Source organism: Erpetoichthys calabaricus, chromosome 11 (genome assembly GCF_900747795.2).
Source record: "Erpetoichthys calabaricus chromosome 11, fErpCal1.3, whole genome shotgun sequence".
Taxonomy (NCBI): domain Eukaryota; kingdom Metazoa; phylum Chordata; class Cladistia; order Polypteriformes; family Polypteridae; genus Erpetoichthys; species Erpetoichthys calabaricus.
This window is the reverse complement of record NC_041404.2, coordinates 53,324,480-53,336,965: the sequence shown is the minus strand read 5'-3', so window position 1 is coordinate 53,336,965 and position 12,486 is coordinate 53,324,480. Positions and strand designations below refer to the sequence as shown.

Here is a 12,486-nt window from a genome sequence, read left to right as displayed (position 1 = left end):
TGGAGGATTCTTCACCTGCAGACTTGTGGTTTTGAGTTCATAACTGCTCTGCCTACCCAAATAAAAGCATGTCAGCCATTGCTTCCTTATTTTATTTTTAAAATTTTTTTCCACTTGATGCACTTAACATGGGATAACTTTATGAAAAACCAGGAGAGCTGGCAAAAGAAATGTACTGTCTGGTGTGAGAGTCAATGGTAGGACTTGAGCCAGGAACCATGTGCTTTCACGGTCATGTCCTTCCGCTGCACTTCCTGTCATAAATTTGCATCTTAAAAAAGAACTTTGCCTATCTATCTATCTATCTATCTATCTATCTATCTATCTATCTATCTATCTATCTATCTATCTATCTATCTATCTATCTATCTATCTATCTATCTATCTATCTGTCTGTCTGTCTGTCTGTCTGTCTGTCTGTCTGTCTGTCTGTCTGTCTGTCTATCTATCTATCTATCTATCTGTCTGTCTGTCATTGTGACATTCATATTTGTCTATATTTAAATTATGTGGTGTCTTTCATAAATATTTGAAGAGAGCCCAGATTATCTCCATCTATCTTTGCTCACCAGCTGTTGAAGGTGCTAGAGCTCATGAAGTCCATCCTCGCTTGTCTTTTTCATGGAGCACCTGCTCAGCCCTGGGTTGTAGAGCTCTGCAGAGGATGGTGAGATTGACTCAGAATATTAGTGGTACATAATTCCCTTCTGCTCAAGACATATTAAACAAACTGCCTAAATAAAGTCAAACCCAATTATTAAAGACCTTCGCTGTCCTTTATGTTGATTTTTCTCCTTCCTATATTGTGGATCATTTGCACTTTGCATCACAAGATTTATGGCCAATTTCCCCCCTAAGAACGTAAGGCCACTCAACTGCCACTCAAAGTGACAACTGCATGAGTGGAGCTGAGATTTTTTTGTACGTGTATTGCTTGAATTTAAAATGCAATTCCTGTGTCAAAGTGGTACAAAAAGACACTGTGAGCTCGCCCAAAGAACTAACTGTGTGCTCTTTTTCTCTTCTCCAGACAAAGCGGCTATATACCCAGCAACTTTGTTATTGAGAAGTCTCCTGACAACTTAGAGGCTTTTGGGTAAGTAGTGGCAGACCTGATGAGTGTTTTTTTCTTTGGATTTAGCGTAGTCAGTGGGATATGTGAGCTGTAAAGAAATCTCAAGGGTTGCGGCTCTCCTGTGTCCCAATTCAGAATAAGGGAGTTTGAAAGACAGATAGATAGATAGATAGATAGATAGATAGATAGATAGATAGATAGATAGATAGATAGATAGATAGATAGATAGATAGATAGATAGATAGATAGATAGATAGATAGATAGATAGATAGATAGATAGATAGATAGATAGATAGATAGATAGATAGATAGATAGATAGATAGATAAGCAAAGTTCTTTTTTAAGATGCAAATTTATGATAGGAAGTGCAGCAGAAGGACATGACCATGAAAGCACAGGGTTACTGGCTCAAGTCCTACCATTGACTCTCACACCAGACAGTACATTTCCTTTGCCAGCTCTCCTGGTTTTTCACAAAGTTATCCCATGTTAAGTGTATCAAGTGGAAGATGAGAAAGGCACTATATAAATAAGAATAGATAGATAGTGTGGAACATGACCCGGACACAGACAGGCAGACACGTTTAAATCACCCCACACATGTTTATTATACATATCCATATTTACAGAAAGTGCTCACAGTTCCCAAGTCCCCAAAGTCCTGGTCAACAACACACAATACCTTCCCTTCTTCAGGCCGCCTCCTTGCCTCCTCCCAGAACTTGTCCTTCTTCCACCCGACTCAAGTCCTGAATGAAGGGAGGCGGCCCCTTTTATAATCACCCAGATGTGCTCCAGGTGCTTCCGGGCAATCTTCCACCGGCATTACCCAGTGTGGCGGAAGTGCTGGCTGCGTACCTGGAAGCACTCTGGGTGTCCACAATCCTCTTTCCCGTAGCACTTCCAGGTGTGGTGGAAATGCTGAGGTCCAGGGCTCCCAAGGCATTCGGGCGCCCCCTGGCAGTGATCATGGGCCCCTACAGGGATGAGCTTCCAAGCTCTGTACCCGTGGTCCCCATAGCCGCCAGGGCGGTCAACCCCACGTGGTCTGGGGAAGGCGTAAGCCCTCTTCCAGTCCTCCGGGGCATCCCAGCTGGGTTGCCCTCCCCAGCCACCTGCGACAATAGATAGATAGATAGATGAGAAAGGCACTATTTAAATAAGAATAGATAAATAGATAGATAGATAGATGAGAAAGGCACTATATAAATAAGGATAGATAGATAGATGTTTAAAAGACAAAATAGTTAAAAGAAGTATGTATTAACAACATTAATTCAGACTACTTTAAACTAGAACGTGGTACCAGACAAGGATGCCCCCTGTCACCACTGCTATTTCCAATCGCCATAGAACCACTGGCGGTCCACTATCGAAATACTTTTCAGATAAAGGGGATTATCAGAGAAGGACTGGAACAGAAAATTTCTCTATATGCAGATGATATGGTACTGTATATATCAGAGCCACAAAATACTGTGCCTGCAGTCTTAACAGCACTTACAGAATTTCAAAAGATCTCTGGTCTCAGAATTAATTTGAATAAAAGTGTGCTCTTTCCAGTGAATTCTCAAGCATACAATATTAGATTGGACACCTTCCCTTTTATTATTGCAGATCAGTTTAATTATCACAAGTAAATATAAAGCTCTTTATCAACAAACTTTCACCGCCTGTATGGAAAACATTAAGGAAGACTTGCATAGATGGTCAACCCTTCATCTCACTCTAGCTGGAAGAATTAACGTTGTTAAGATGAATATTCTTCTTAAGCTTCTTTTTTTACTTAAAAACTTTCCAATATACATCAATAAATTGTTCTTTACGCAATTAGATTCAACCATAACCCCATTTATTTGGAACCTAAAACCTCCACGTATCCAAAGAGCGACCCTACAAAGACCTAAGACAGAAGGTGGCATGGCTCTACCTAACTTTCAGTTTTATTACTGGGCAGCAAACATACAAGCTATAAAAACCTGGACACAAATAAATGAACATACACAGGCTTGGTCCGCAATAGAAATAAAATCCTGCAGTACTTCTGTATATTCCCTGCTTTGTGCCCCAATAAATGCAAGTTATCACCAATACACTAATAACCCAATTGTGCTTCACTCACTCAGAATATGGAACCAATGTAGAAAGCCTTTTAAGATGGAGAATCTTTTATCTGTAGCACCTCTGCATGAGAACCACCTTTTTCAACCCTCGCAAACATATCCAGTTTTTAATATCTGGAAAACATTTGGGATTAAATTGCTTAGAGATCTTTATATAGACAACAACTTTGCATCCTATGAACAATTACATTCCAAATTTAATTTTCCAGCAACACATTTCTTTCACTATCTTCAAATCAGAAACTTTGTCAAACAGAACCTGCCTGATTTTCCTCATCTCCCACCTTCCTCTATGCTGGAAAAAATATTGCTCAGTCTCGAGGACTCAGACAGCATTTCTGCAATATATAAAATTATTTTACAGTCCCTTCCTTTCAAAGATCCAAGAGGACAATGGGAAAAGGATCTTTCACTCAACATATCAGAAAAGGAGTGGAAGGTAGCAATGCAGAGACTTCACTCGAGCTCCATATGCGCAAAGCATACAATTATTCAACTCAAAATTATATATCGAGCACATCTGCCTCGCTTGAAATTGTCCAAAATGTTTCCAGGGTAAGATCCAACCTGCAAATGCTGCAATCAAGCTCCAGCCTCATTGGGTCACATGTTTTGCACCAAATTAACATCATTCTGGACAAAGATTTTGAAGTGCCTTTCAGACAGCCTTGGTGTCCCAATCCCTCCTAATCCACTAACAGCTGTGTTTGGTGTTGTTCCATATGGGCTTAAAGTGGAGAAGGACAAACAAACTGTGATTGCCTTCACTACACTATTGGCACGCAGACTTATTTTGCTAAACTGGAAGAATCCTAACTCACCTCTTTTAAGTCAGTGGGTAACTGATCCATCCATCCATTGTCCAACCCGCTATATCTTAACTACAGGGTCACAGGGGTCTGCAGGAGCCAATCTCAGCCAACACAGGGCACAAGGCAGGAAACAAACCCCGGGCAGGGCGCCAGCCCCCCCGCAGTGGATAACAGATGTTATATATTATTTGAAATTGGAAAAAATAAAATTCTTAGTTAGAGGATCTGTGCAGAACTTTTTCAAAACCTGGCAGGATCTGATCAATAATATTTTTGAATAAGCTCTTAAAGCACTGAAGAAGTTGATTCTCTCCCCATTTCTTTTTCTTCTCCATTTATCTGTATCCACCTATTTAACTCATCAATTTATTCATTTTTACTATTTTTAAGTTTTAGTCCGTTGGCCGTGCTCTCTTTCTCAGGGGTGGAGGTTGATTTGTTTACAATAAAATCAATAAAATTAAAAAAAAGAAGTATGTTTAATAGTGACAATGTCCATGGGACAAACACGCAAACCGGTGTCAAAATGGCTATTTTTGTCGCATTGTATGCTTGTGGATCACAGATCAGAAGCAGGTCCTTGAAGAAATGAGAACTCCCAGTCAGCAGTCTTCTTAAATAGCAGCAGCGCCTTGGGAAGTGAAGCATAAGAGGCTCCAGAGGAAGTGACATCATGGAAATAATGGAACCACAAACCATGTTAGTGACTGTGTCACATATTTATTCATCCCCTCACGTTTCTCTTTGTAAGAGTCCATGAAACGCTCCCTATAGTTATGTGTGTGACAACATTCACGCGGTAAATAATAAAAAAACTGAAGCAAATGTAATCCAATATCAAAAATCCAGAAAAAAGACAGAAAGCTGAATAATCTGTGCATCGGAGCTGGGGGGTCCTCTACAGCGCATCTTCAACCTGAGCCTGGAACAGGGGAGATTCCCGAGGCTTTGGAAAACATCTTGTATCACCCCAGTCCCAAAGGTATCACATCCTAGTGAGCTGAATGACTTTCGGCCTGTTGCTCTGACATCACATGTGATGAAGACCATGGAGAGGCTGCTGCTTCACCACCTTAGGCCACAGGTTCAGCACGCCCTTGACCCTCTGCAGTTTGCATATCAGGAGAAGGTGGGAGCAGAGGATGCCATCATCTATATGCTACACCGATCCCTCTCTCACTTGGACAGAGGCAGTGGTGCTGTAAGAATTATGTTTCTAGACTTCTCTAGTGCCATCAACACAATCCAACCTCTGCTCCTTAGGGACAAGCTGACAGAGATGGGATTAGATTCATACCTAGTGGCATGGATCGTGGACTATCTTAAAGACAGACCTCAGTATGTGCGTCTTGGGAACTGCACGTCTGACATTGTGGTCAGCAACACAGGAGCGCCACAGGGGAATCTCCGGTCCTGTTCAGCCTATATACATCGGACTTCCAATACAACTCGGAGTCCTGCCATGTGCAAAAGTTTGCTGATGACACTGCTATCGTGGGCTGCATCAGGAATGGGATGGAGGAGGAGTATAGGAACCTAATCAAGGACTTTGTTAAATGGTGCGACTCAAACCACCTACACCTGAACACCAGCAAAACCAAGGAGCTGGTGGTGGATTTTAGGAGGCCCAGACCCCTCATAGACCCAGTGATCATCAAAGGTGACTGCGTGCAGATGGTGCAGACCTATAAATATCTGGGAGTGCAGCTGGATGATAAATTAGACTGGACTGCCAATACTGATGCGCTCTGCAAGAAAGGACAGAGCCGGTTATACTTCCTTAGAAGGCTGGCGTCCTTCAACATCTGCAATAAGATGCTGCAGATGTTCTATCAGACAGTTGTGGCGAGCGCCCTCTTCTACGCAGTGATGTGTTGGGGAGGCAGCATTAAGAGGAAAGACGCCTCACGCCTGGACAAACTGGTGAGGAAGGCAAGCTCTATTGTTGGCATGGAGCTGGACAGATTAACATCTGTGGCAGAGCGAAGGGCACTCAGCAGGCTCCTATCAATTATGGAGAATCCACTGCATCCACTTAATAGTATCATCTCCAGACAGAAGAGCAGCTTCAGCGACAGACTGCTGTCACTGTCCTGCTCCACTGACAGATTGAGGAGATCATTCCTCACCCAAAGTATGCCACTCTTTAATTCCATCCGGGGGAGTAAATGTTAACATTTAACATTATACATAGTTTTTGTCTGTTTTTCACCTGCATTATTATCATTCTTTAATTTAATATTATTTATTGTATCAGTATGCTGCTGCTGGAAAATGTGAATTTCCCATTGGGATTAATAAAGTATCTATCTATCTATCTATCTATCTATCTATCTATCTATCTATCTATCTATCTATCTATCTATCTATCTATCTATCTATCTATCTATCTATCTATCTATCTATCTATCTATCTATCTATCTATCTATCTATCTATCTATCTATCTATCTATCTATCTATCTATCTATCTATCTATCTATCTATCTATCTATCTAAAAGTAGCAGTTAAACTACTAGTACTAGTAAACCTTATAGCCTTTAAATAGGACTTGGGGCAGTCCCACCACTGCAGCATCCTAGGGTTCAACCGATTAAATGCAATAAAACAAGTGTATATATACTTAACGCAATAATAATAGAAAAATAACGTTTCATGCAATAATACACAATGCATTCAGAAATGTATTCAGACGGCTCCACTTTTTACACACTTTATTGTGTTGTAGATGTCATTTGAAATGAATAAATTGGCCGTTTTTTACCCAGCAGTCCACGCTCGATAACCTATCATGACAAAGTTTATATGTGTTTTCAGAAAAGTTTTCAAATTTATTAAATATCAAAAACTGAAATCTCTCATTTCTACAAGTATTCAGACCCCGAGTGCTGTGGTCCTCCAAATTGTGCTCAGGTGCCTCCTGTTTGCTTTCATTCTCCTTGAGATATTTCCAGAACTTGAGTGGAATCCACCAGTGGCAAACTGAATCGACTGGGTATCATTTAGAAAGGCACCCATCTAACCTGTCACTGTCAGGACAAACACCAAGCCATGCAATCAAAGGAATTCCCCGGAGACCTTGTTGATCAAATTTAGGTAAGGTAAAGATCAGGACAACAGGATCAAAGTATTTCTAAAGCTTTGAGTGTTTCCAGGAGTAGGGCAGCCTCAAGAATTGTGAAATGGAAAGAAGTCTGGAACCATCGGGATTCTTCCTAGAGTTGACTGTCCAGCCAAATGTGTAGCACCTGGCCAAGAAGAGCTTTGATCGGGGAGGTGACCAGGAACCCAATGGTTACTCTAACAGAGCTTCAGAAGTCATCTGCTGAGATGGGAGAACCAGCTAGGAGGACACTCATCTGAGCATTGCTCCATGAATCAGGCGTTCATGGTATAGTGACTAGATGGAAGCCACTCTTTATTAAAAGGCATATGTCAGCCTGCTTGGAGTTTGCCAAACAGCATTAAAAAGGATTCGGAGAGCATGAGAAGAAAGATTCTCTGATCTGATTAGACAAATAATAGAACTCTTTGGGCAAAACTAGAAGCACTTTGCAAGGTGCAGACAAGGCACTGCTCATCACCTGCTCAATACTACCCAATGGTGAATCATGGCGGTGGCAGCTTCATACTTTTAGAACAGAGACAATAAGCACTGGCACACTCATCCTGTACATCATTTTTTAATGAAACTGCATGTACCCTTATTTCTATTAGCATCCAAATAAATAAATACTCTTCTTTAAAGTTATACCCTTAGATAAAAACTGATCAAATCACTTTTATAAAAAGTGTTATAAAGTAAATTTCAAAGGTCTGTAATGAATATTTTACTATTCTATTAAAATTATAATTTAAAACAGAACCTTATACATCTTATCCATATTACTAACCGAGAATGCTAAACCAGATGATGGACGCAGGCACATCCGGCAATGGGCCGTAGCTGCAAAAAGACGTACTGCGCAGGCGCAAAAAGAGTCCGCGAGAGTCGGCTGAGGAGCCGAGAAAGGCGGACAAAAGAGGGCGAGAGAGGCGGATGAGGGTCTGCGAGAGGCGCAGGCGCAAAAAGAGTCCGCGAGAGTCGGAGAAAGGCGGACAAAAGAGGACGACAAAGGCGGATGAGGGGCCGCGGACAAAAGAGGGCGACAAAGGCGGATGAGGGGCCGCGAGAGGCGGACAAGACCACAGAAAAAAGGAGTGAGCACAGGAAAAATGGAGAAATGAGGCGCAAAGAGCACCGAAAAAAGGAAAAGGCACATAAAAAAGTATTCAAACGCAAGCAAAGCACGAAACACATTGCACACGAAACTAGACCCAAAAAAAAAAAAAAAAGAGGCTCGCGCACAACAGCAAGGCACCCCCCCCCCCCTACAGGCACCGGACGGGACACACACCAAAAGGGGGATTCAACAAGCCCATGGAACACAAAAAAAAGAACACAAAACCACCCCACAGACCCTACAAGCAAGGGACGGGACACACACAAAGAGGGGGATTCAACAGGACACGGGAACACAAAAAGAAAGAAGACGCTCGCGCGACAACAATCCTCAACCCCCCCCCCCACACACACACAAACACACACACACATCCATAAGAAGTGACACCCAAAGCCACATATTCCAAAGTGAACATCAACACCTTCACACTAGACAGCATAGGTGTCAGCATTGGTGGATCTCCTTACAATAAAGCACTATTAACCGTTCAACTGCAGAAAAGGAAATATATTAACAGTGACTGCGATCCTCCTTATTACTTATCCATATTTCGCATGCTGAGAAAGAAACAAGTCATGAATACACGGTCACGGGTACAAAAACGAAAAGGAAATGATAACAGGAACAAACACACGAACACGAAAGAAACAACAAAATAGACGGCTATGCGGCATAGGTGGATCTCATTACAATAAGGCACTATTAACCGTTCAACCGCAGAAAAGGCTCCATATTAACAGTGAGTGCAATACTCCTTATTACTTATCCATATTTCTAAAAGAAAAAATGTCTCGACTCCAAAAACGCAAAGCTCAACTAAAGCTTCTAACTAACGATGTACCTAAAAGTAAAAACTTTATGAACTGCATTAGATCCTACAATAGTTCATTTGCTTTTGCATATACCGGAGTAAATATCAGGCCACCAAAAGGCAATGGCCCATACTGCTTTCGCATATGTGCACAAATACTGCATCGCATTGGAACAGTGCACCCTGAAACAAATCAACAACGCAAATATGCACAAATCTACATCCTAGATCCACATGACGCAAACTATCAATCAAAGTGCTGCATCGCAACAGGCACGGATTTAAAACGAAACACCTCCCGTCTCAGACATACATTAATGGCAGCGAAGGCTACAACGGGCTTCTCACACAGCACAGGCAAATCGATTACAGCTCCAAAACAACACGTCCCAAATACTACACATGCAACAACGCGCCTCTCAAACGGCACAAGGAAAACATACACCAGGAAAATTCATTCGGATTAATGAATGTCATTTGCAATCATTGTCATTCACTTCACTTCCCTGAAGAAACAACTGGCAATACAAGTTATACATTTACACGTTGTTGTCAAAAGGGTCAAATTAGACTGCCTTCTTTACATTCATATACTGAATATCTACAGAAGCTTATAACTGACGATGTACCTGAAAGTGAAATCTTTATCAACTACATTAGATCCTACAAATCGGTATCCACTATGAACATTAACGGTGGCACTGCACGTGACATCCGTCTTGAAAAAATGTTGTTTATTGATGAATGTTCAATGGCATGAAGTCACTTACTCAACACCATTCATAAACTTCTACAAACGTTTATGAATAATAATATTCGATTTGGAGGAAAGGTACTTTTATGAGGAGGAGATTTTAGACAGTGATTAGCTATTCTTCCAGATGCCATGCACTCAGCTATTGTTCAGTGCACCTTAAAATACGCAGACAATTGGCATTGCTTTCAAAAGATACAGTTAGTAAAAAAGATACGATGTCCAGAACCAGATCATAACAATTGCTTATTACAACTGAGAGATGGTACACTCACCAATACAGATGGACTTCAGCCACATATTATTACAGTTCCTCAAGCCTTTATCTGCGATGACTTAGTTACAGAGAGATTTGGAACAGCAATCTCATTAGACCAAATGCCCCTTTTAACACAACGCACTATATTATGTCCAAAAAATATTAATGTGGAAAACATTAATACTCAAGTCATTCCATTACTTCCTGGAGAGACACAACTCTTTCTAATCTCTGACAAACTTGACTCTGATCACAACAATAACCATCTTAAATGACCTTACAAGTTCTGAGCTGGAATTACCTTTTACACTTAAACGGCGTGTATAAAGAAATTTTCAAATAAACCTTTACACTGTGCCACACACTTTATTGTTTGCTTTCTATTTGCATCATCTACACCGTCACACTATTCTATATCTCATTCATACATCACGCTCTTTGTCATTCCCAACACCAGGGGTTGGCGAGCGAAGCGAGCAGGGGGCGGAGCCCCCTAGTATACAGCATAACGCAGACTGTAACAATCATAGATAGTGTGACAGATAGGGGGCGCTATCACTCCCTTGAACTCTCGGACAATACGCCAGACACCAGATAAAAGTTTATTTTATAATAATAATGTGCACCTGCACTCCACAATACTCATAAATATAAACAAATACACTAATGAATACAAATCCTCCACTCCCAGACGCGTTGCCACCCTTCCTCCCGACTCAGCTCGTCTGTCTGGGATTTCCCACAGTCCTTTATAGTCCTTGACCCGGAAGTGCTTCTGAACCCTCAGTCCATGTGACTTCCTAGCAATTCCGCGTCAGATCAAAACTCTTCTTTTTCATCCCGGAAGTACGTCATTTCCTCTGTCGCAGTGACTAAGACATACTTCCGGATTATAGGGGAAATAGAAGTCCTTACTCCTTCCTGCAGCGTCCCCTGGAGGCCCCCATGGTATCCAGCAGGGCTGTGATGTAAAACTCCACTGTCCATGATGCCCTGCTGGAACTCGGGGCACCTCTATGTTGCAAGAAGGTCTCCACCTGGCGGCCTAGGGGTATTGGCCGGGATGAACGGCCGGCCATATCCCACAATAGATATAATAGATAAGTAAAGTATAGACCAAATGATATTTAACTTATAATATTTACTTATTTAGGTAAAATATTTAACCTTTAATTGACTGTAAAGGAATTTAAATTGGAAGAGACTAATTGGAGATTCGGTCTTCTATGTATGTTATCATCCAGTTGTACGTTTCTGGTGTGCTCCGTAAAAGTAACTGACAGTTTTATCATGAAAAATCCATAGTTTTATTTGTTTGTTGTTTATAGTTTGTTCATATGCATTATTTTCACTTTTATTTTAAAACTTTTGTAAAAACAATACTTGTCCTTTATTTCCTGCCCTGGGCGTGGTTACATCTCTTTCTCGCAGGACATATAATGCTGCTTGCGTTGTGAAGAGGGGGCGACTGAACACACACTAAGTAGATGCCGTCAGATCATCTGCTGACTTGCTGCTGCTGGCGAGCTGCGTGTCGATCATTTCAAAGCCTGTACAGCAGCTGTCCTTGTGCCACTTTGCGTCTCTGCTGCTTGCGTTGTGAAGGGGTTGGAAGGGGGGAAGTTTAACGCATGCTAAGGAGATGCAGTCGAATCATATGCTGGCGAGCTGCTGCTGCTGGAGTGTTCTGCTTGTCGCTTGTCATTGTTTTAAGAGCTGGGAGCACAGACAGTTAGATGTCTGTGAACTTGTTTTAAATTGTTTGTAAGTAGGGCCGCATTCCATAGATAGCGAGAGTAACAAACAAAGAAGTGCTAGAGCACATAAAGCCGGATATCTCATTAGAAAAGAAAATCACTAGACTCAAACTGACCTATTTCGGCCATATAATGCAATCAAATTCGCTAGAAAAATCGGTCATGCTAGGGATGGTAAGCGGCAAAAGAAGACCCGGCCGCCAGTAGACACGTTGGCTTAACACCATCAAAGCAGACACGGGCATGAGCATGACACAGCTCAAAGAAGCTGTGCAAGATCGAAAAGCGTGGAGAGAGCTAGCTTATAGAATCGCCGAAGGTCGGAAACGACTGAACAGATGACACACACACACAAGTAGGGCGTGACGTGCAAAAGTCACCGTCTCACGGGTCTTGCTTACTATGGTTGTAATGTAATGAACACACACTAAGGAGATGCGGTCGGATCATCTGCAGGAACAAATCCCCGGGCACACACATACACACCAAACACACAATTTAGGATCATCAATGCAGCTAACCTGCATGTCTTTGGACTGTGGGAGGAAACCCACGCAGACACGAGGAGAACATGCAAACTCCACGCAGGGAGGACCCAGGAAGGGATCCTTACTGCGAGGCAGCAGCGCTCCCACTGTGCCACTGTGCTGCCCTTGTCTGTCTGTTGTTC

The 12,486-nt window shown here is 41.9% G+C and overlaps 1 protein-coding gene across 1 annotated transcript in view; it reads left to right on the top strand.

The window, feature by feature from the left end:
- Window positions 1-12,486, top strand: part of itk (IL2 inducible T cell kinase) — a 105,891-nt gene that overhangs the window by 54,432 nt on the left and 38,973 nt on the right. The window contains exon 7 of the mRNA XM_028813088.2: window positions 1,031-1,096. Within this exon, the coding sequence (XP_028668921.1) occupies window positions 1,031-1,096 (66 nt within the window). The remainder of the gene's footprint in view (window positions 1-1,030; window positions 1,097-12,486) is intronic.